The 25,683-nt window shown below is 34.5% G+C and overlaps 2 protein-coding genes across 4 annotated transcripts in view; one reads left to right on the top strand and one right to left on the bottom strand.

Moving 5' to 3' along the window:
- The window catches only part of LOC114337816 (relaxin receptor 2), an 800,386-nt gene that overhangs the window by 412,303 nt on the left and 362,400 nt on the right, over positions 1-25,683 (top strand). The window lies entirely within an intron of this gene.
- Positions 1,862-21,924, bottom strand: LOC126880028 (facilitated trehalose transporter Tret1-like). The gene is made up of 4 exons (XM_050643563.1): positions 21,704-21,924; positions 10,700-10,825; positions 5,482-5,699; positions 1,862-3,014 (listed from the first exon to the last, which is right to left on the bottom strand). The coding sequence occupies exons 1-4, from the start codon at positions 21,759-21,761 to the stop codon at positions 2,046-2,048; spliced, it is 1,371 nt and encodes a 456-aa protein (XP_050499520.1). The 5' UTR covers positions 21,762-21,924; the 3' UTR covers positions 1,862-2,045.

The following is a 25,683-nucleotide window of genomic DNA, read 5'->3' as shown; positions in this document are numbered from 1 at the left end:
TTGCTTGATGTCAACCTAATTTTTTGTTCTAATAGCCTGATTATTTCTTGTTTTACGGTATCATTTGACATATTTTCTCTGTAAATAGTAACTGCTTGTTTACTTTTCCTTGTAACCGTTTTCAATGTTATAGACTAAGAGCCGCTATAGGTGAAATTTCTTAATCATTTTAGACACGACGGGACCCTATAACTTAAATAGTAGAACCTAAAAGAAAACGTTTGAGCACTGTGCCGTCACTTTTCAGTGGCACATGCGTCGACAGTAGCGCATCAAACTTTCCACGTATGGACGGGATACATAAATTAAAAAATACCCTCCCTCATTACCAGAATTTAATTTTTTTCATTTTTTTTAAGTTCTATGTGATTAAGACATAAGATTCATCGTAATTTTAACCCACCACCCCCTTCTCCCTGCCCCCACCATCAAAAACTTTATTTTTCGATTTTATTTTTTTTTGGTGGGATTCAATCAATTTTAAAATTTCAAAAAATTCACTCGCATAGTTAAGGCTTTTATAATACACGTCTATTTTTTATAGACCTGTAGGTTGAGTGTACATAACCTCAAAAAAATTTTAAAATTTGTTTTTTGAAAAGAAGTATATAACTTTTTTTTGAGGATAGCTGCAGATCTAATTTTTTCTTAGTCTTGTGTATTTTATCAAGCACTATATTTCTAATTTTTTTTTTCAGATTTTTCTGTAACGCTGGTCACCTTCAAAAATCCAAAAAACTGTTTTTTAGGGGGGTTTTGGGGGGTTTGAACGTGTTTTTCTGATTTTTAAATATTCTAAAGGACTCAGTTACTTCAAGTTACATATAACCTATAAAAACAAAATTAATTTGATATATTATGAAGTCTATAAAATAGGGAAAATCCCCCAAAACCCCCCAACAAACAGTTTTTCGGATTTTTGAAGGTGGGGAGCCTTACGGAAAAATCTGAAAAAAATTAAAAATATAGTGTTTGATAAAACACACAAGATTAAGAAAAAATTAGACCTGCAGCTATTCCTCAAAAAAGTTACACGCTTTTTTGAAAAAAAAAATTTCTTTTAATTTTTTGAGGTTATGTACACTCTACCTATGGGTCTATAAAAAATAGGAATGTTTTATAAAAGCCTCAGCTATGCGTGTGAATTCTTTGAAATTTTTAAATTGATTGCATCCCACCAAAAAAAAAATAAAACGAAAAATGAAGTTTTTGATGGAGGGGTAGGGGGAAGGGGGTGGTGGGTTAAAATTACGCTGAATCCTATGCGTTAATCACATAGAACTTAAAAAAATAAAAAAATTAATTCTGTTAGTAAGGGAGGGTAACTTTTAATTTATTTATCCCGTCCATAAGTGGAAAGTTTGATGCGCCACTGTCGACGCATGTGCCACTGAAAAGTGACGGCACAGTGTTCAAACGTTTTCTTTTAGATTCTACTATTTAAGTTATAGGGTCCCATCGTGCCTAAAATGATTAAGAAATTTCACCTATAGCGGCTCTTAGTCTATTAGTTTTATTTTTTCTTTCAAAATATTGTGATATTTTGGTACATCTACACTTCTTCGCTTTATAATATCCAATGCAAATATTGAGCTCGTATTTCTTTGTAGATGTTAATGCTTTTTCTAAATCATGATAGAATTTCTCAATTTCTTCTTAGTCTTGTGTGCTTTCATATGCTTTTAGTATATCATATCCAAATTTATCGTTTCTCTTTGTATTTATAACAATAGTGTCTTGTCTGAAATTAGAACGACGTTTTGACAGCTTTCCTTTTTTTTATAACTGTCTGCTCCTAAATAGTATTCCACGTGACCATCTATGGTAAATGTAGGAACTTATAAGACAAATAAAATATAGGTTATTTATTATAATTTTTATTGGTTATGTTATTTACGATTTTTATTGATTTGATGGTAATTGATGATACGTTATGTTACATTATGTTATGTTCACTCATTTCGTTTGGCAAATCTCCATCTTTTGGTAAGAATATTTTCATCAAATAAAATTCAAAATTCCAAACTCTTGTTGGCGATTATCTTTCAACTTTTCTTTAACCCTTGTTGTATCTCTTCTAAACTCTTCCCTTTTGTTTCCGGCACAACAAAATACGAGAAAGCAACACCTAAAAGCTGACAAATTGCAAAGAATATAAACGGCACGTACATTCCAAAATAGTCCGAAGTGAGTTGAAATAGTTTGGTGGTAAACATCATAAAAATAGCAAAAAGTATGTTCATCAAGCAAGATGCTTTTGCTTTAATACTCGACGAAAACATTTCACCCATCATAAGATTCACAACATTGCCTTGACCAATAGCAAAAAATATGGTGAAGAGGACTATGCCAACTAAAGGAACAAAGTTTAGGCTAGCAAGGTTAAGAGCAGTAAAGTCCTGCACGATAAAGAAAATAGCCATTGTTGTAAGAACCACAGAACATCCTAAACAAGATGTAATCAGTAAAGGTTTCCTTCCAATTTTATCAACAATAAGCACTGCAGTAAAGTTGACACTAAGTTGGAGACCAAATATAAGAATAGAGGCCAAATCTTTAGACATAATATCTGTCGATTTTTCAAATATAATTTGCATATATAAAGAAATTGGAGAGGTTCCACTAAGTTGCTGAATAATCCTCAATCCAAACATAACCATACAAGCTACTCGATTGCTTTGAATAGTAAAAAGGTCTTTGTATCTTCCAGGTTCCGACATTTGACGATTGACGTCGTTTATCAGAGTAGTAAGTTCTCTCTCAACGTGCCGTTTTCTTCTTAATACTTGTAAACACTTCTCCGCTTTGTTGAAATCTGATTTCATAATGTAAAAGTACGGACTTTCTGGCATTTTGAAAAATATAATCACAAACATGATTGGTAGTACTAAAAATATTAAAGCTGCTGTATGTATAGTAACATATGAGCCTATGCTGTTTACCAGGAATATTCCTATTATAAAGACAAAAGAAAATAGAGAGCCTAATACCCCTCGCACTTTTGGTTCCGAAACCTAAAAACAAAAAATGGCATTAATATCAAGAAAAATTTTAAATATGTATTATGATCAAGAGCAACAGGAACAGATAGGAAATATAACACAAAAAGAATTAACAAATGTAATCAACAAAATCAAGATGGGAAAAGCACCGGGACATGACGATATAACTGCAGAAATAGTGAAATACATGAATGAAGAAAGACAACAAGAATTACTAAACATCATGAGCCAAGCTAAAAATGAGAAGAAAGTACCACTAGACTGGCAGATAGGCATTATAACAACATTGTACAAAAAAGGAGATAGCAAAGAACGCTCAAACTATAGAGGAATAACACTTGGAAGCATAGTAGGAAAACTTTATGCTAGTATACTAGAAAACAGGCTAAGAGAAAAACCGGAAAACACCTTTGAGGAGAGCCAGAGTGGTTTCAGAAAAGAAAGAGGGACGAACGATCAGATTTTCATAATAAGACAAATAATAGAAAAAGCTCTTAAAACAGAAAAAGAAATACATGTATGCTTCATAGATATGGAAAAAGCTTTCGACAGAATTAAAAGAGAAGTTATTTGGAAAATACTAGAGAAGAAAAAAATTGAACAAGATCTAATAGGATGCATCCAGAGTTTATACGAAAAAACGAAAAGCTATGTAAGGACAAGAAATAAAAAATCAAAAGTATTCGACAGCAACATTGAATTAAAACAGGGTTGTGTTCTGAGCCCACTACTCTTTAACCTAGTACTAGATGGCGTAATAAAAGAATGCAAACACCAATGGAGAAAATATAATGTAGGATATTGGAAGTTGAGAATGATACAAATAACAGAACTGTGCTACGCAGACGACCTGGTGATCATTGGGGAGTCAGAAAAACAATTACAAGAAAATATAAACATATTGTATGAAGAGCTGAAAATCAGAAATATGAAATTAAACAAAGAAAAATCAAAAACAATGATAATTGGAAGACAAAAAGGAAAACATGAAATAAAAATAGATGGCAAGCAACTTGAACAGGTAGACAGATATAAGTATTTGGGGGTAATCATAAGCCGGGATGGAAAATTAGAAGATGAGATAAATGAACGAATTGGAAAGACTGGTAAGCTGTACAATATAATTAAGGGTAACTTTTTAAAAAAGAAAGAAATACCTAAGAATATAAAAACGGAAATAGTAAAAACTATTGTGAAACCCACTCTAACCTATGCCTGTGAATCTTGGGCATTAACAAAAAGGCAAAAGAATAGACTAATAGGCACAGAAATGAGATTTTTGAGAACAATAGAGGGGAAAACAAGGAAAGATAAAATTAGAAATCAAACCTTTAGAGAAAATCTGAAAATACATCCAGTTACAACAACAATCGAACAAGGACAACTTAGATGGCTCGGACATGTACTGAGAAGAGGAGAAGAGAAAATAGTAAGACAAATATATGACGCGAGAGATATAGGAAGAAAGAAGAGAGGAAGACCAAGAAAGACGTGGACAGAAGAAGTGAGGGAAGAGGCCAACAAAAGGGGAATAAAATGGGAGGAAACAAAAGCATTGGCCATGGATAGAAGGAAATGGAAAAAAATGTGGAAGAAAACGACGGAGAACCTAACTCCGTAATAACTCACACAGAAAAGGTAGACGAGTTCTGGATTAAGTAAGTATGTGTTACGATCCAAAAAACTTAAAAAAGTTCCTTTTATGCCACTTTGGCACCTTGTATATCATAAACATTTGTATAGATGCTATAAGCACTAAACGTTTTGCATTTTAGAATTTAGAACCAAAAGACATACTATTTCTCTTGAATAACTGCGTCTTAGAAGCATCGATTAGATAAACAAAATTGAATCGTTTATTTGCTCTGGGAAAGGGCAATGCGGCTATGATCCAAGGTTGTGTAAATTAGATCGCGGAGATCAATTATCGAACTCAACAAGACAAGCCATACCGACTATTTACCGGTATGGGTGACTGTTTATTATTTGAGCATTTTTTTGAGATCAAAAGTATCTTTGGCAGTAGTGTTATTTGATGATAGTAAGCAGTCAATGAAATAATACGTGGTACTCAAATATTTGCCATTTTACTCTTCAGCAAGAATACTGAGTTGCAGTATGCCCGTCAAAAGTGATTTTCTAGTTCTAGTCTATGAAGGGTTTTGTGAGAGCAGGACACACTGTAATTATACACAAATAAAATATACAAACTTTAAAACAGAAAACAACATAACGTAAAGTAATATCGAGAGTTTCCCATCTACTTCTAATAAAAATTCTGATCTAAACTTAAGAGTTATTGGTCGACCAGGTGAGCGGTGAAATATAATATAGAGATGAGATTGTTTAATGGAGGCTCTGTGATGTCTTGTGGTGAAATTTCCTTGGCAGCAACAACACATTGATGTTGTCTTGACGTGGAGGCTCCTTAATTTTTATTAAAGATGATTAATTATTAATAAAAAAAAATATTTCTTACCTCGCCAATGTAGAGGGGTAATATTGTAAAACAGCCAGCTTCTGCTAATCCTCCGATAAATCTTGCACTATATAATAATAATTTTGAGAAAAATGAGAGATAAATCATAGTCATGGACAAAATTTGTGGAACAGCTATCAGCAATATTGTCTTTTGTCGTCCTATCTTGTCCACTAGAGACGGGTATATTATACTTCCTAGAATATCACCAACGGGGCCTAAAAAGCATACACTAATTAAAATTATACCTAATTAAAAATATTTCTAGAGGCACTGGAACAGAACAATGGAGTTATCGTGATTAATGCCGTACCAATAGGTAATTTTCGATATAAAGATAATACTGTTATACTTATACTGTTATACTCTTACACTGTTACTAATAAACCAAGTATAAAAGTTATACTGAGAATAAATCAGGTATAGGCAAAATCACTACCAATAAACATGGAATAACCATATGGGAATAACTTAGATATAGGTTATACCTTAGATTAACGAAATCGTTTCGTTAATCTAAGGGTTATACTTGCTATACAAATTTAGTCCAAGTTTATACCGACCCACACCCTTGTTTAAGTCTGGTATAACCTATTTTATGGATGTCAATGTCATCAGAGACAAAAATATATTATCTTTTGATTGGTTTTGTGAGTAATTATATGTATAATAAAAAATGTGTTTAAGAGGTGTTGCGGCTGTCAAAGAAGTTGATAATTTAATTAACATGATAGAAAATCCATGAAAAGGAAACTTTCAAAGATAGAATAAATCCATTTTCACAATACACCAATAAGGAATTCAGAATTAAATATCAGTTTTTCTAAAGATGGTGTAAAGATTTTAGAAAACTTAATAGGTGGATTCACTTATTTGAATTTGATATTACATGAAAAGTTGAGTCAAACAGTCCATATAATGCACAAAAAATTTCAAAATGGTTCGCCAATTAGTTTAAATTTTATTCACTTTGTTTATCCCAAAGAGCTTTTGTTGCAATGTTATTGTTTAGAAAATAATAATGATTACAGGAATTCTGTGGAAACCATATTATGACAGAAGAATACTGATATTTCAAACGTATTTAAAAAAATCAATAAAGACTTATTTTTATCATTCCGAAAACATTTTACAAAAGTAGAGTCAATTTTGGCTTATAAACAATTTGAATAACTCTGTTAATATTGACTGTGGACTACAGAGAATAATCTACTTTGGTATTTGAAAAGCTGGTATTTTTACACGAATTTTCAAAAAAAAAAACTTTTCGCCTAGGTTAATTTGGTTTGTCAGTTACAGAGAAAAATCAAAATTGACATATTTGACACAATATAATATCATTGTTCTATGTATTTGTACAGAAGATTGCGACGTTGCCAAACTATTATTTCGGAATAAAGTTGGAATACTTATATCTAACTTATATCGAGTTTATTAGTAACAAAATATTTTCGTACTATATCTACCTTATACTTAGAATAACTATTCTAGATATAAATACGGAATAACCTTAGAATACGAGTGTTTTATTAGTAACAGTGTTATACTGTTATACTGTTATACTGTTATACCGTTATACTGTTATACCGTTATACCGTTATACTGTTATACTGTTATACTGTTATACTGTTATACTGTTATACTGTTATACTGTTATACTGTTATACTGTTATACTGTTATACTGTTATACTGTTATACTGTTATAATGTTATACTGTTATACTATTATACTGTTATACTGTTATACTGTTATACTGTTATACTGTTATACTGTTATACTATTATACTATTATACTGTTATACTGTTATACTGTTATACTGTTATACTGTTATACTGTTATACTGTTATACTATTATACTGTTATACTATTATACTGTCATACTATTATACTGTTATACTGTTATACTGTTATACTGTTATACTGTTATACTGTTATACTGTTATACTGTTATACTGTTATACTGTTATACTGTTATACTGTCATACTGTTATACCGCTATACCGTTATACTGTTATACTGTTATACTGTCATACTGTTATACTGTTATACTGTTATACTGTTATACTGTTATACTGTTATACTGTTATACTGTTATACTGTTATACTGTTATACTGTTATACTGTTATACTGTTATACTGTTATACTGTTATACTGTTATACTGTTATACTGTTATACTGTTATACTGTTATACTGTTATACTGTTATACTGTTATATCGTTATACTGTTATACTGTTAAACTGGCAGATAATAGCCAAGATTTATAGATGCTCAAGAGATTAAATATAATAGAGCCAACCAATTTGGACAATATTGAACAAATCAGCCTGCATATTGAAACCGAACATATCGAAAGAGTTCTTCTTCTTATAGTGCCCTCTCGTCAATAGAGGTTGGCTTCTACAATTGCAAACTCTTCTCTGTCTTTGGCTGTTCTTAATAGCTGTTTAAAATTTAGCCTTGTCCATTGTCGGATGTTTCTGAGCGATGATAGTATTTTTCTTCCTAGTCCTGTTTTTCCCTCGATATTTCCTTTCACCGTAAGGTGAGCATATTGGTACTTATTATTTCTCGGTATGTGGCCTAGGTATCATGTTTTTCCAACTTTCACTGTGTTGAAAATTTCTCTTTCCTTGCCTATTCTATTCAGCACTTCTTCGTTTGAGGTATGCGATGTCCATGAAATTTTGAGGATTCTTCGGTAAATCCACATTTCAAATGCCTCCAATTTATTTACGATTGATGTTTTAAGGGTCCATGTCTCAACTGCATAGAGAAGAGTCGACCAGACGTAGCATTTTGATAAACGTGGTCGAATTTCGGTGATAGCCACCATTTTCTGGGATTCGCAAGGTATGATCTATATCTTCTTCTTCAGCCTTGAGTAATCCAACTTTGGATATAGGCCTCCCCCAATTCAATCCAGTGTTGCCTATTTTGCGCCACCTGTTTTTCCAAACTTCTTTATGTCATCGGCCCATCTCATTTGTGGCCTTCCTCTACTTCTTCTTCCTAACCACGGTCTCCATTGTTGTATTTCGTGATTCCATATTTTATCCTTCAGTCGGGCATTGTGTCCTGCGTAGCTCCATTTTAATTTGGCAGCATGTTCTCCTGCGTCTTTTACTTTGGTTTTGCTTCTAATCAATGTATTTGTTTTTTTTTTGTCTATGAGCCTCACCCCGAGCATTGATCTTTCCATCGCTCTCTGTGCCTTTATTATTTTATCCATATTGGCCTTGGTGAGTGTCCACGTCTGTGAACCATACGTAAGTATAGGGAGCATACACTGATCGTAAACTCTGGTTCTTAAATATTGTTCTATTTTAGCGTTTTTCAAGATCCAACTCAGTTTTCCAAATCCTGCCCACGCTAACCTTATTCTTCTAGTAATTTCGGAAGTTTGATTTTCTTTGTTAACTTTCATTATCTGTCCCAGGTAGATGTATTCGCTTACTGTTTCTAAATCTATGTCATTCAACGTTATTTTTGTAATGCTCTGTGTATTCGTCATTATTTTTGTTTTTTCCAAGTTCATCTTAAGACCTACTTTTTCCGAAGCTTGAAATAGTTGCGTCATCATGGTCTGTAATTCTTCGAAACTTGTAGCGAATATTACAATGTCGTCAGCATATCTCAAATGACTCAGTTTTCTTCTATTAACATGTATTCCTTTATCTACCCAGTTAAGGTCTTTGAACATGTCTTTAAGTCCCAGTGTGAACAGCTTTGGTGAAATAACGTCTCCCTGGCGAACTCCTCTGTTGATTGGTATAGCTTTGGTTTTCTCATCTATTTGTATTTTCATTGTAGCTTTCTTATAAATATTATGTATGAGCATTCTGTATCGAGAATCTCTCCTGCAGTTGTTCATAGCTCTCTCTATTGCCCAAAGTTCTATGGAGTCGAATTCCTTTTCATAATCAACGAAGCCAATGTATAACTTGCGATATTCATTTGCTTTCTCTATTAGCGTTCTGACTGTAAGAAGATGATCCGCTGTACTGTAACCCTTTCGGAATCCTGCCTGCTCTACCGGTTGATAGCTATCAAGCTTCGGTGAGTACAACCCACCGGCTCACACCCCCGTAGCCATAGCCAAATTGGTCGAATTGGACTATATACTATTGTCCCATCCACCGTATTCTCCAGTTTTAACCCTGTACGACTTCTTTTTTTTAACTTGAAAAAGTCACCAGCCACGCAGGGTAGAAATTTAAATCGAATGAGGAGGTTATCACCGCCGCAGAAGCCTACTTTGCAGGCCGTGAGAAAACGTATTTTTCAGACAAGCTAAAGAAGGTGTAGCATCGCTGGTTAAAGTGTGTCGAGTTAAAAGGAAACTACAGTGGAACCTCGTTAACTCGGATTAATCGGGACCGCGGCCGATCCGGGTTATCGAAAATCCGGGTTATCCGGAGAAAATGTTAAAAATTAATAAATACGGTATACTTACAGATAATCTCCGTTATAATTGAATAACATGAAATATAATATATGCACAGTACACATCTAAATTACGTATCAATTACGCCTTCATCAATTCTACCTAATGCTTCTATACTAGTTTCTTTTCCATTGTCACTACAACATTCTTACGTTTTGTTGCCATTACGTAGACAAAAAACACGCAAACACAAAATCTGAATAGATATAAGAACGATTACAGAACGAAAGCGAGCAATACGACTGTACTACACACAATACGGCCTCAATCGCAACAATGTTATGTTATTTAATAATAGTGAAGACTAAGCCATTGTTTAAAAAAGAATTTTTTTAATAGTCTTTTATCTTTTTTAAACAATGCTAAAACATTTTGAAATAAATAAAGGAATAACAGGTGCCTGCTGTTTCCGATAGTCCGAGACAATGAACGTCGCTCTGCCGCCGTGTGCCATAAGTCATTTTTACTATCGTATAGTTCAAATTACACAAATACCCATTATCTTTCAAATATTATATTACATACATTTTTATTGTTGAAATGTTTGTCTGATAAAAATCGGTCCGGGTTAGCCGGACTTCCGGGTTATCGGGGGCCGACTTATCGGGGTTCCACTGTACTTTCAAAAATAAATCACCACTTTACCAAAATTTAACCTTTTCTCTTGAAGGCCAAGTACTTATCGGACCGTTCTTGTATGCTTACAGTATGCTCTCTAAATGATGTTTTATTAAATATTATGGTGAAGTTAGTTACACATATTACTTACCTATAATTGTAATATATGACGCCTCTTCTGAAGAAATATTAAATTTGTATTCGTCAGACATAATTTTTGGTAGACTCGGACTCGGCCATCCAAAGTGTATACCAGCATTTAACATCGCTATCAAAGCTGCAACAGAAATAAATATGAGTTGTTGGCTTCGTTCTCCGTATTGTGTTTTGTATTTTTTTTTTAATTCTATATTAAATGAAGTCGACTTTGCTAAGTAACAAGACATTTATTCAACACACACTACATAATATTACACTAGGTATATGATTACGAAATAAACTGTGCCATGCTAGTGACCTTAGTTGTCGAGGTGTTTAATCTAAATTAAAAAAAATATTTAATCAAAAGGAGAAGATAAACTTAAAATGTGAAAATTAGAACTATTTTTTTATTGAGAACACAATATTATTCAAACACAGATTCGCAATGAGATAGTGTACATCAAAAAAGAAAACTATTCAAGTGTGTTTTGGGACTACATTATTTTAAGTAAATAAAAAATAATATGAGAATTATCAGCGATAATATAGGACAAAACAACTTTCAGTAAAAGGACTATTTTTTTTCGTTTCATCCAGTGCAGATTGCTATCGATCGTTCGGCATCGTTTAGGATACAATAAATTAGTTATGTACTACGGTTTTTTTGACTGTAGTTAAGTACCCTTTTTAGGTTATTGAGTTCGTCGTTACCTACTTAATGAAAACAGATTACGATTTAATGAAAATAGACTGTTCGAGTGAAATACGTAATAATAAAAATGTTAGATCTAATAAATGAAAATGGAACTTGACGTCGTCGATATAATTTCCAGTTACAATACAATACAATACAATAAATTACAGTTCAGCTAATTAATCAAAAATTCACGATCTCAAAGAAAGATAAAACATAATAATATATCCACATAGTCTGCAAAGATCAAAAGTTAAAAAAATAATAGTCGAGACTATAAACAAAACGTTAAGAAGAAAAGATTACAAAAATAAAACAAAATTGAGATTCTGATACTGATAGATTAGCGTAAGAAACATAAACACTAGAATGAATACAAGAACATTTATAAACTCAATAGAAACAAAATTTGGGAAGCAAAGAAAAGGTGGATGAATGAAAAGTGCAATGAAATTGAAGAATTAGATAGTGAATACAGCAGCTTTAATTTTCACAACAAAATTAAAGAATTTGTCTGTCTTGGAATTAAACCACAGCAACATAATATTGCTTAGAGACAAGGATCATGACCGAAAAACAATAATCCTTATCAATACTTTTGAAAGAAAAATATTAAGAAGGATATGGGAGCAATCTGAAACCTTCTTTAGTAAATTATGCAATAATACAAATATTGCACTGGGCAGGTCACAATATACGAATGTATAATGACAAAACACCTAGTAGAACGCTTAGCGGAACTATGGTGGAACGTAGGCCAGTAGGAAAACCAAGGAAGAGGTGACTAAGTGATAACCGATGTTAAAGATATATTGAGGATGGATAACTGGAGCAGTGCAGCTAGAGACAGAGATACTTGAAGGCGAATGCTGGGGGAGGCCAGGGCCCGACTTAGGCTGTAGCACCAAAGGAGAGAGAGAATTTAATTAAAAAACAAACATGTTAAGCAATGAAAACAGTACAATATTCATTAACTTAGAAGAAAAAGAAGGTTCCCAGAGGTTTAAAATTTTAGAAGCCTTGGAGGTGTAACCAGAGAAGGTTCCCATTGTTTTCAATCTGGTGGGATGTAGAGTAATATTTTTAATGTTATTTTATGTGCTATTAGTCTTTTGCTACCAGTTGCCGCTAGGGCATCCCTGCCATTTCGTTCGTTGCAATCCGGGACTGCACGCTGGGGTTTGTTTTGGTTAGATCGGGGAGAGCAGCATATGTGCCTCCTGATGAGAGACTAATAAGTTTCGAAACCCGTGGAGGTGCTTGCTGAACTCTCTGATTGAACTAGAATATAATGCGGTTTTAGTTTCGTGTTGCAACGAAATTGAAAATGGTTATTCATTTTTTATTTACATGTTTACTCTGATTGGAGTAGGAAGGGAACCATTCTCGTTGGAACTTTACCGCGCTGAGCAGATGGGACGTGAATTATAAATTATAAAATACCCTCATCTTCTTTAGTCTCAGCATCCGTAATGGCTTGCAAATTTTAGAAGCCTCGGAGGTGTAACCAGAAAAGGTTCCCATTATTTTCAATCTGGTGGGATGTAGAGTAATATTTTTAAAGTTATTTTATGTGCTATTAGATTGAAAACTTAGTCTTTAGAAGAAAAATTTGGAAATATATTGAAATAATTACATATCGTCACCCTAATTAGCAAAACTCGTAACTCCAAAACGACAAATTGTTCAGGAGACGCAAAAATATGAATTTGGAATAAATTTTGCGATTCTGTCAAAATTAATCGAACATTTTAAAATAAAATAATATACCTGATTGTGGAGAATCATTTTTAAAATTTTCTAAAATTTTGTGGAGTTACGAGGTTTGTCCCAATTAAACCAATATTAATTTGGAGTTACGAGGTTAAAAGCACACAAGCATTATAAACATAATTGGAGTTACGTGGTTTTCTGAAGTCAAAAGCTGAAACGGAGTTACAAGGTTTACTTTTTGGCTTATATTTAATTTCTACATTTAGATGGAGTTACAGGATTTGGTCAAAAGACAGATAAATTAATTTACAAACAGATGGCGCATAATATTCACAAATTGAGTAAAAACGGAGTTACAAGTTTTTCTAATTAGGGTGACGATATCTCAACTCTTCAATGATAATAGATCAAGGAATTCCGTCTTAACACTTTCAGAAGATACACCTCCAATAACACCTGATGAGGTAAAACAAACCACAAAATAGCAAAAAGTCGCAGAATGGGATTTATTGTGAGCTCTTAAGAATACTGGACGACATATCTATATCTGTCTGTTTTGGTGGACATGTTCAATTGTATACGAATATATAGGACTGAAATAATTCCAACAGAATAACTCATCTCCATATTTGTTCCCATTTCAAAGAAGTCTCGCTTTTTCCTACCAACTGTAGTTATTACCGGCTTATGAACCTAATAAGTTATGTATTAAGGTCTTCTTCTTCTTCTTCTTCTTCTTCTTCTTCTTCTTCTTCTTCTTCTTCTTCTTCTTCTTTTTGTATAGACATGACTCTGTCTGTTGTTTCAATGTGCCTCTAGTAAGTTGTCGTTCCATCGTTTTCGTGGTCTTCCCACTGATCGTCTTCCTATTGGGGAACCGTCTCTCGCTGTCCTGACTATCCTATTTGTTGTCATTCAGCTTATGTATGTGGCATAGAGTTATATATTAGCATAGAGAGAGTGTCATTCAGAGCGAAGTGACGACACCATCTTTTTTATTTGGATTAGTGCTGTTTCACTCTTACGCATAGTAAAGCTGCTACATTTGTCCTCCTCTTCCGTGCCTATATTCACACTGAATGTGATCATATATTTTCGATACAATGTGTTAGAAAGAGATGCAGCAAACCAGTCCATGAGATCTTGTCGTCAGGAAGCGCGTAAGGTAGGCTCCCTCTATGTTAATATATACCTCTATGGTATGTGGTCATTCCATTCTATTCTTCTGTTTCTTACCCAGTTATTAATGTTATACACCTTGCATCTCCATCGTATATCTGTACTTTTAGCTCTGTCCCATAGAGTCTTACCATCGATTTTTCGAAGGGTTTTCATCTCCGCTGTTTCGAGCAATCTTTTTGTCCTCTCTGTGTCGGGTCGTGTTTCTGCCGCTTATGTCATTATTGTTCTGATGACTGTTTTGTAAATTCTGCCTTTCATTTCTTTTCCGATATTTTTATTTCTCCATATTGTGTCATTAAGGCCACCTGCGGCTCTGTTTGCTCTATTCACTTCATCTTCCTCTTCTGTTTCGAGCCTTCCGTAGCTAGATAGTGTGATGCCTAGGTATTTAAACTCCATCACTTGTTCTATTATCTGACCTTCCAGCTCCAATTTACATCTTATTGGATCTGCTGTTATAACCATGCATTTGGTCTTTTGTGAGGAACACTGCCTGGAGTAATTTCAGGGTGGATCGAGTAGCTCTTCGGTTACCGCAGCCGGTCCCAAGCCCGGATAAAATTTGGAGGGTTGATTGGCAAGGTTAGCAACCTACCAATCGAAAAAACGAATACTGCTCAAAGAAACAATGTGAAGCCTCGGAACCGGATTGATCATATGAAGACGACCATGGCGAGAAATAAGGACACAAGAAAAACATTGATGAGAATTACATGGAACATCAGATCACTCAACACTAGAGATCAAGAAATAACCTAAGTATTAAAAGAGAAACAAATAGATATATGCGCTCTACAGGAAACAAAAAAGAAAGGAAAAGGACAATCAAGATTAGGCGAATATATACTAATCTACAGTCGAGTAGCAAAAGAAAACAGGGCCAAAGAAGGTGTAGCATTACTAAAACATCAAAAATACCAAAATCTCATCAAAGAGTGTCAATATATATCGGAAAGAATTGTCACAGCAAAAATTTGAATGGAAAAGGAAGACCTGAACATCATCGGAGTATACATCCCAGAAAATAACAAGCCTCAAATAACAAGGAAAATCTTTTATGACGAATTACAACAAGTAGTAGATCAAGTTAGAGGGAATATGATAATACTGGGGAATTTTAACGCTCGAATAGGTAACCAAGTAATACCCGGAATTAAGCAAAAGCACAATGAAAATGTTAAAAACGAAAATGTATTAAGGTCTTTCTAAGAATTATGCCTCTGCGATTAAGAATGCTAAGAGGATACGTATTTAACACGCTATTATACGGTGTAGAGGCCTGGACTCTCAAACAGAACAACATAAAAAATATTGAAAATTTCGAGATGTGGTGCTATCGTCGAATGCTGAAGATGAGTTGGGTTAAAAGAATCACAAATCTTGAAGTAATACGAAGGATAGGAAGAGACCCAGAAATTTTGTTAACGATAAAACGAAGAAAACTCGAGTATTTGGGTCACCTGATGAGAGGTCATAAATACGCATTACTTCAAAATATAATGCAAGGAAAAATAGAAGGAAAACGGAATCCAGGCCGTAGAAGAATGTCATGGTTGCGGAATTAGAGAGAGTGGTTTGGCTGCACCACTAATGAACATTTTAGGTCAGCTGTAGACAAGGTCAGGATAGTCTTAATGATTTCCAATCTCCGATAGGAGTGGCATAAGAAGAAGAAGAAGAATTATGCATACCAGAATTTACATTAAAATTAAATATGAAATTGAAACCTCACATACACAGTTAGGATTCCACAATGATTTGGCAACCAGAGAAGGCCTGTTTGCGTTTAATGTACTGGCATAGATATGCACAGATGTTAATCAAGATATGTATGTCTGCTTCATTAACTGTTTAAAAACCTCTGACAATGTTAATCCGAAGAAGTTACTTAAAATCTTTCAAAAACTAGACATTGATCATCCAGATGTTCAAATAATATCAAGATTATACCGGTGTCAAACGGTAAGAATAAAACTCGAAGATTCCCTGTCAGAGGAAATAAGTATTCAGAAGGCTGTACGACATGAGTGTATTCTCTCTCCAATTCTGTTCAACTTATATTCTGAATATATTTTACTTAAACATTAGATAATGAGTCAGCTAGAGTAGGTATACATCGTTGTTGTAATGTTGAGACATTATTCCTCACCCATTGTATTAATATTATTTACTATCTCTCGAAAGTTTTATATGTCGGCAAAGACTACGACCGACATAAGCTAGAAAAGGTCAACTAGAGCCGTAACGCCATATAAGAAGAAGAAGGGAAAGAAACATAAACGTCAATCAATAATGGATGAAATATTCCCGAAATAGTAAGACAAAGAAGAAGAAGAATATATTATATCTAGAATCTAGACCAACCAAAAAAAATATTTTTAATAATGTATATGGATATACAGCGTGTCCCGAAAATATTGGTCATAAATTATACCACAGATTCTGGGGTCAAAATAGATTGATTGAACCTCACTTACCTATATACAATAGTGCACACAAAAAAAGTTACAACGATTTTTTTCCATGTATCGAAAACTCTTAGAGATTTTTTATTGATGGACATGTGTCATACTTATGGCAGCAACATCTTAAAAAAAATTAAAGTGAAATTTGTGCACCCGATAAAAATTGTATGGGGGTTTTGTTCCCCTCGACCCCCCCAAACTTCTGTGTACGTTCCAATTAAATTATTATTGTGGCACCATTAGTTAAACACAATGTTTTTAAAACTTTTTTGTCTCTTAGTACTTTTTCGATAAGCCAGTGTTTATCGAGATATTTTGAATATTTGTCGAATCCACCACATATTTGTATATGGTTAAGTACGATTATAGACCTGTTAATAATCTGAAAATACTGTCAAACTAACGTCAGAACGTGTATGTATCAATCTGTAAATTGGTGCCGAAATTTGTAATTATTACTGTAAATACTAGTTATCAAAATTAGTTTTCGCTCAAATAGTGACTAATAACAATTGTGTTACGTGTTAATCATCAAGAACAAGCTGTAACTTCGGTCAGTAAGATATGTTTTACTTAATAAATTTTCCAACTTAAACACATACAGTGTCAAACTGTTGCTATCCCGTCCCAACGGACGCCAACGGTTAGGCAACCAGTATTGCAGTGATGTATCCAATGTTATCACTTATTTCCAGACATCCAAAGCGTTAATATAAACAAATTCAAGTTACTTTTGACTACATGAGTAACAATTTAAATCAATGTTCCCCCACTGTTAGCAACACCATGTCTGGACCCAATTCTTCCAGTAATCTTACTAGTTCATATGCAACTGCTACTATGACTAAAGAGTTCAATAAAGAGTAAATTCAAGTTACTGTTGACTACATGAGTAACAATTTAAATCAATGCTCCCCCACTGTTAGCAACACCATGTCTGGATCCAATTCTTCCAGTAACCTTACTAGTTCATATGCAACTGCTACTATGACTAAAGAGTTCAATAAAGAGTAAATTCAAGTTACTGTTGACTACATGAGTAACAGTTTAAATCAATGTTCCCCAACTGTTAGCAACACCAGATCTGGATCCAATTCTTCCAGTAATCTTACTAGTTCATTATGACTAAACAACGTCCGAAGTATTCCAAGAAGACCGAAGCAATTTTATAATTAGTTGTACGTCTCTATAGTATCCAATGATTGTATATCCAATTTTTTTTCTTCATAATTTTTACCTAATGTTATTTAAGATTTAGAAATTAACTGTTATAATATTTAGTTTTAAGTCCTTATTGTAATTAATTATTGTATAACCAATATTGTTTGTGTCAATGGCCATTGCTGCCGAGACACATAAATTAAAATAAAAAAAAATAATGTTAAAATTTATTTATAATATTTACATTTTTATGTATATTTTGAAAAAAAAAGCCGCATCTCGATAAAAGGTGACTTGGGGGGTTTAAGGGAACAAAATCCCCATAAAATTTTTATGTGATGGACAAATTTCACTATAATTTTGTTTTAAGATGATCCTGCCAATAGAATGATACGACATGTCTATTTTCAATAAAAAATCTCTAATAGTTTTCGATATATTGAACAACATCGATTTTAGTTTTGTAACTTCAAAGGACTGTAATTTTTTTTATGAGCACATTTGTACTAAAGTAAGTTGGGTTCAATCGAACTATTTTTGACCCCAGAATGTGTGGTATAATTTATGACCAATCTTTTCGGGACACCCTGTATATATGAATGCATATTATTTAACCTATATTCAGATGAAATATTTAGTGAAGCCTTGGAAAATGGCGAACATAGAATACTCCTAAATGGAAAACGCATAAACAACATCCGCTATGCAGACGACACCGTTATTTTTAAAGACAGTTTACAGCAACTAATAAACAAATTAAATGAAGTGAGTGAAAGATTTGGAATACAAGTAAACATATCAAAAACTAAATTCGTGGTCATCAGCAAAAATAAAATTAGCGACGTTTAACTGCTTACCAAGAATACACCAGTGGACCGAATAAAACAGTATACCTATCTTGGAATAAGATTAAACGAACAATGGGATCACTCACAAGTAAAATGTAGAATAGAAAAGGCTAAGAGTGCATTCAACAACATAGCCAAATTCTTTAAAAGCCACAACCTTAATCTGGAGATAAAGGTAAGGCTCCTACGATGTTATATCTTCTCAATATTATACTACGGAGTTGAATCCTGGACAATCATTGAAGCGATGGAGAAAAAACTTAAAGCCTTCGACATGTGGCTATACAGGCGAATCCTAAGGATGTCATGGACGGACAAGATAACCAACGAAACAGTACTACGAAGAATAGGGAAAGAAAGAGAAATTATGTATACGATTAAAAGGAGAAAGTTAGAATATCTCGGACACATAATGAGAAACAGCACTAAATAAATATTAATTAAATTAATCTTTCCATGCCGGAATTGGGGGAAAAAGAATATCATAGTTAAAGAACCTGAGGAAATGATAACCCCCACCACGACAACTATGTAATCTATTTCAAGCATCCGTTAATAAAATTATTTGGAAAGAAATAGGCACCACAACAAGAACAAGAATATGAAAGAGCATGAATTTTCTTACACAAAAATCAAATTTATTACTTTTATTGTATTGTTTTTGAAACTGTTTCCTAGTAGTCTAAGAGCTGGGAGCGGATTTTGTGCGTGATAAGTAATATGGAAAAACTATACGGGGATATGTTGAATTAGTTGTGTACATCACTTTCACCAACGGCCGGAAACCAGAGTTGGGGCCGAGGGTAGTTAGAAGGGGTCAAAGTCGCGGATTTTATTTTTTTTTTTATGACGCTCATGATCGAGATAGTGCACCAAAATTTGGGAATAAGTAGGTCATGACGTACCTAAGTAAAATCTCTAGGGGCTCAACGCTGTGTGGCCGACAAAGGGGTGGGGGTAGGGGTGAATATAAAAAATATAACGGGTTTTTTGCGACGTTCGAGATTGAGATAGTGCACCAAAATTTGGGTATAAGTAGACCATGACATAAATAATTAAAATCCCCAGAGCCGGAAACCAGAGTGGGGAAGGAAAGTAGTTATAAGGGGTCAAAGTTCCGTTTTTTATTATTTTTTTTCTGACGCTCATGATCGAGATAGCGCGACAAAATTTGTGAATAAGTAGGTCATGACGTAACTAAGTAAAATGTCCAGCAGTGGAACGCTGCGTGGTCGATAAAGGGGTGGGGCAGGGGTGAATATAAAAAAATGTAAGAGTTTTTTTGCGACGTTCGTGATTGAGATAGTGCACCAAAATTTGGAAATAAGTAGACCATGACATAACTAAGTAATATCCCCAGAGGCGGAAACCAGAGTGGCGGACGAGGGTAGTTATAAGGGGTAAAATTCGCGGTTTTATTATTTTTTTTGTGGCGCTCATGATGGAGATTGTGCACCAAAATTTGGGAGTAAGTAGGTTATAACGTAACTAAGTAAAATCTTCAGGGGCGGAACGCTGCTTGGGGTACAAAGGGGTGGTAGGCAGGGGTGAGTATAAAAATATATGAGGTTTTTTTTGCCGTTCGTGATCGAGATAGTGCACCAAAATTTGGAAATAAGTAGATTACGACATTACTAAGTAAAATCTCCAGGGGCAGAACGCTGCGTGGGGGGGCAAATGTTGTGCCGGGTCACAAAAAAATAATACACACTGCGACTTTGACCCCTTAAAACTACCTTCATCCCCAACTCTGGTTTCCGGCTCTGGGGATTTTACTTAGCTAAGTCATGGTCTACTTATTTCCAAATTTTGGTGCACTATCTCAATCTAGCACGTCGCAAAAAACCCCATATATTTTTTATATTCACACCTACCCCCACCCCTTTATCGGCCACGCAGCCTTCCACCCCTGGAGATTATACTTAGTTACCTCATGACCTACTTATTCCCAAATTTTGGTGCACTATCTCGATCATGATCGTCACAAAAATAATAATAAAAACGGCGATTTTGACCCCTTATCACTACCCTCATGCCCAACTCTGGTTTCCGGCTCTGAGGATTTTACTTAGTTAAATCATGGTCTACTTATTCCCAAATTTTGGTGCATCTGTCAATCACGAACGTCGCAAAAAACCCCTTATATTTTTTGAATTCACCCTTGCCCCACCCCTTTGTCGGCCACGCAGAGTGCCACCACTGGAGATTTGACTTAGTTACGTCATGACCTACTTATTCCCAAATTTTGGTGCACTCTCTCGATCATGAGCGTCACAAAAAAAAATAATAAAAACGGCGACTTTGACCCCTTATAACTACCCTCATCCCCAACTCTGGTTTCCGGCTCTGGGGATTTGACTTAGTAATGTCATGATCTACTTATTCCCAAATTTTTGTCCACTATCTCAATCACGAACGTCGCAAAAAACCCTTTATATTTTTTATATTCACCCCTACCCCCACCCCTTTGTCGGCCACGCAGTGTTCCGCCCCTAGAAATTTTACTTAGTTACGTCATGACCTACTTATTCCCAAATTTTGGTGCACTATCTCGATCATGAGCGTCATAAAAAAAAATAATAAAATCCGCGATTTTGACCCCTTATAACTACCCTCGGCCCCAACTCTGGTTTCCGGCCGTTGGTGAAAGTCATGTACACAACTAATTCAACATATCCCCGTATAGTTTTTCCATATTACTTATCACGCACAAAATCCGCTTCTATCTCTCCGACTATAGTGATGTATTCATCTAATTACAAATATCTAATAGAAAATAAACCATAAATTATTAAGTAATTTCCGATTTATATGTATAATGCAGTGAACGATAAATCACATGAAGAATTTTTTTTATGATTTATTGACTATTTCCAACGATGTTTAGAAAAAATTAAAGCGAATATATTAATTTTTTAATAAATGCGAATAAATAATATATTTGGACTTACCTGTCATAACGGCCATATACTGGGGCCATGTTTTTCCAACGTCAAGAACCGGGAGCATCTTAAATTCCTTTTGGAAAAATAGTTGAGCGTCAAAACTTTTTTGTCTTCTTTCATTGAAACAGCTCACATAATCAATTTCAAATCTCGCATTTCTGAATCTTTTATTGTTTTGTCATATTTACATTAAAGATTTGTATGTGGTCCCAAGATACATAAGATAAATGTTTTACTTGCGTTGAACTTTTAAAGGGAATTCCGAATATGTAAAAATATCTTATTTTAATTAAATTGTAATTATAATAATTAAAATATTAGTTTTACTTATTAAAAACAACTTTTTAATGTGCCACGCTCTTTAAACATCAAGCAATCTAAGTAAAAAGTCAATATTTTGTATGCTATAATTTGTTGAAATGGGGAGATATTGAGGTAAAAGCAGGTTTTTACGCCTAAAGTAGATTGTTTTCCTTTCCAAATTAATTTTTTTGCTGTTTGAATAATTTTAACTAATTCTTATTTGAATTTATGTTTCTGAAAACTAAATTGAGGCAACCATTTTCCCTTGTCCAAGAAACAAAATCTAGCACTTCAGAAACACACAGAAGAAAGGATTCTATGGCTATATAAACTGCAAATTGAATCACTGATGCTAAGACACTATAAATCGTCTTGTTTTTTTTTTCGTCTTTTATCAACCCGACGCAGAGTTTGTTCGGACTCCATCATCGTCAATGCTAGGGATCTACCTGCTAAAAAATCACCTTCTTCAATTATGAATTACAAGCACGACTGTTGTGATTTGGGACACAACGTGGGCACGGCATTCATCCGATCTTTCATTCACCCAAAATTCCTCACTCATACATCCTCGCACTTTTTATTGTGACTGCTTAATCCTTCTCTGTCTCTACTTCTACCTGTTCATATTCAATCTCGCTACCTCTTACTTTACTGTATTTTCTTACTTGCTTCTGGGCACTCTGCCTCCTTACGGGTCATTTTTCTTCCTGTTCCATTCTCTCCAAAGTTCTCTTTACATATCCCTGAACTGCTTTCCACCGATCTGATGACGTAAGCATCTCCTCCATCAGTTCCGTATCTGATTGCACCTTATTTCCTAGCTCTCACTCTCTACCAATCAGTCTCTTCTCGGCTTTCTATCAATAGCATACTAACTAAAGTGTGTGAGACGATATTTCGCAGTTTTTGTCACCACATTTGTCAATGTTTGCCTCCCCTAGTCTGTAAGGGAATGCTCTGAAACAACCGTGTCTTCTGAACATCTGAGTCAGGAAGTAATCCAAACGCCGATGCTCACAGTTCATTTATCCTCTCAGATTAGGAATCAGCGACTTCGTCCAGTGCGCCGCCCTCCTCATCTCTTCCCATTTATCTTCTCAAGCCATTATGGGCCTCTCCTTTTCTTCTTTGTTAAACGTTACCTTGCTATGTCTTCCTTTCTTCTCTCGTATACTCTTCCTCTTTCAAATGAAGTAAAAGACACACGTACTCACAATCATTTTTTGTTAACTTCTGAAGACCGGTTTCGCTCTCTATGATATGCAGAGCATCTTCAGGTCAACGGTTACAAGTAAACTAAATGATGCCACTATACTTGTTAACATATGCAACATTTTTCGTCTATCCAATCAAATCCCCATTAGCATAATTTGAGCACTAAATCATGTTATTGATCACTACAGAAATAACTTTTGTAGCGGCATCATTTAGTTTACTTGTAACCGTTGACCTCTGAAGATGCGCTGAATATCATAGAGGGCGAAACCGGTCGTCGGAAGTTAACAATAAATTATTGCGAGTACCTACGTCTGGCTTTTACTTCATTCAAAATGAATTCGCATATGCAACCCATTCAACATCTTCCTCTTTTCTTCACTAGCACGTGCATCGCAATACACCAGGTGAGAACTCCCTGTCCATTTGCATACACTGTTCTGTATGCACATGCCACCATCAACAGACTCTTCTTATCTACTCAGGTGAACTGCTTTCTGTACGCCTTCTGTTACGTTAAATATGTCGTACTTCATACAGGCGCCACGTAGATGACGGTCGATTACACAACAGAATGAAGGGGCCTCTTCCCTTCAGATTTGGTCAGTCCGATGTTGAGCGTGATACCCTAGTGCAGAAGATTTCACCGCAGTTCACATGCTCCTTTACCTTCCATTTTATCCATATTTGCACCTAAATATATTTCATTTCTTTAGAACGACTCTCTTTACTGCATATTCTAATATTCGTTTCATTTTCTTTGGCCCCTTGAGAACTATAGCTTCGGTCTTGCCCGGTGCCAGTTCTAGTGCATGCATTATTTTCATCCATTCCTGGCAGTACGAGTCAGCTGAAAGAGTAAATGATTGGTCCGAAAAAGAAAAAAGCTGTAAACCTGACTATTAATCTTTCAAGAGATGCCTTGGATGTGCTTCAGACCATAGCCATAGAGGAGACAGATGATTTTGAAAGACTCCAAGAATAAAATTTCAAGATTGACCATAGGGCTGAATTTAGTCACACGAACGCTAATTCTCTCTCTAAAAGGCTGTGCTCAGAAGAGTTTTCCCACTACAATAAAACAGAATCCAAGGAAAAAGCATTGCTAAGAATAACGGTCATCAACAAGGTGTGGAAGCAAGAAGTCAGAGAGGAACGAGGGAAAAATTTTACAGAAAAGTCGAAAATGGCAAGAAGAAAACCGTCAACCTTCTGGACAAGAAATATCTCGCCTCTGCTCAGTAGTTAAAAACGTATTGGGCTCAGTGGGACTTCTTTAACCTTTATATTTATGAGATTGGAACTCGTATAACTCATTAAAAAAATAAGAGCATCTTATCTTGGACATTTATTCTGCCACGAGACATGTGACTTCTTTCATTTAATAATGAAGGGAGAAATGGAAGGAAAGAGTGATCCTGGCAGACGACAAATGAGCTAGCTGTCTAATATCAAGAATTGGACAGGACTAGACCTTCAAATATTAATAAGGAAAGCACAGAATTGAGACAAAGCATAAGTTATCTCCAACCTCCATTAGAAACGGCACTTAAAGAAGAAAAGAGGCACCCACAAATAAGAAGAATCGGATCACGAAAGTTATAAAATTGTTATAGAAGCATTGGAATTAATTACTGTCCTAAAAAGAGACTACGTTGATAAAAAAAATGTTTATCTACTCTATGTCATATTATGTATAAGTTTTTAGTTTGTGAAAACTGTCATTATAGATAGCAGTGCGTGAAGGGTTTACAGTGTCCGTGAAGTAGCAATGTATTTTAAATGGGACTTACTTTTTCGCACACTTTCAATGGGTTTTTTGGCACACTTTCATATAATCAAATATCCTTAACTTTCGCATTGTCTTGGTGATGACAATATGAGCAATGACTTACAACAAAACTTTTGACAGTTTTGTGGTTTGAAAGTAGTTAATATTTTTAAATGTCATTGTTCTAAAAATTGTAGAATAGAAATGAATTCCAGTGACGAAGAGTTACAGTTTTTTTATTTGTTTATCGTAGATAAAATATTGTATGAAACTGTGCGTGAAGTACTTTTTGCGAACTTCCGCGATGTATAGCACTCGCTCCGTTGTCGCTCGTGCTCTAAAAATTGCGTGCCTTCGCAAAAAGCGTACTTTTCACAAACTGTTTCATAAATAACTATCCTGAACCTATGATTACTGAACTCATTTTATACATTTTCGACAGCATGTCTTTGAATGCATTATTGTTAAGACTTATTTAAAAAAAACACATTAAATTTGCGTAAATGTTCATGCAGTATTATCATGCCACAATTGATAAACATAATACACCTAATAAGTTATTGCACTAAATTTACACAAGCACTTCAAATGACAGAAGGTTTGCGTAATGAAATACCTTTTGAATTTATGTTCATGTGTACTAAACTTCGCACAAGTTTCCAAGGAAGATAAGATTTCTTAATGTATGTACGGA

Source organism: Diabrotica virgifera, chromosome 2, assembly GCF_917563875.1.
Source record: "Diabrotica virgifera virgifera chromosome 2, PGI_DIABVI_V3a".
Taxonomy (NCBI): domain Eukaryota; kingdom Metazoa; phylum Arthropoda; class Insecta; order Coleoptera; family Chrysomelidae; genus Diabrotica; species Diabrotica virgifera.
The sequence above is the reverse complement of the archived record's forward strand: the minus strand, read 5'-3'. Positions and strand labels throughout refer to the sequence as shown.

Coding starts and splice junctions, on each gene's coding strand:
- LOC126880028 (XM_050643563.1), bottom strand. CDS start 21,761: ATGCTCCCGGTTCTTGACGTTGGAAAAACATGGCCCCAGTATATGGCC. Junction 10,826..21,703: donor GTATATGGCCGTTATGACAG/GTAAGTCCAAAT, acceptor TTTCTGTTGCAG/CTTTGATAGCGATGTTAAAT. Junction 5,700..10,699: donor GTCATATATTACAATTATAG/GTAAGTAATATG, acceptor TATGCTTTTTAG/GCCCCGTTGGTGATATTCTA.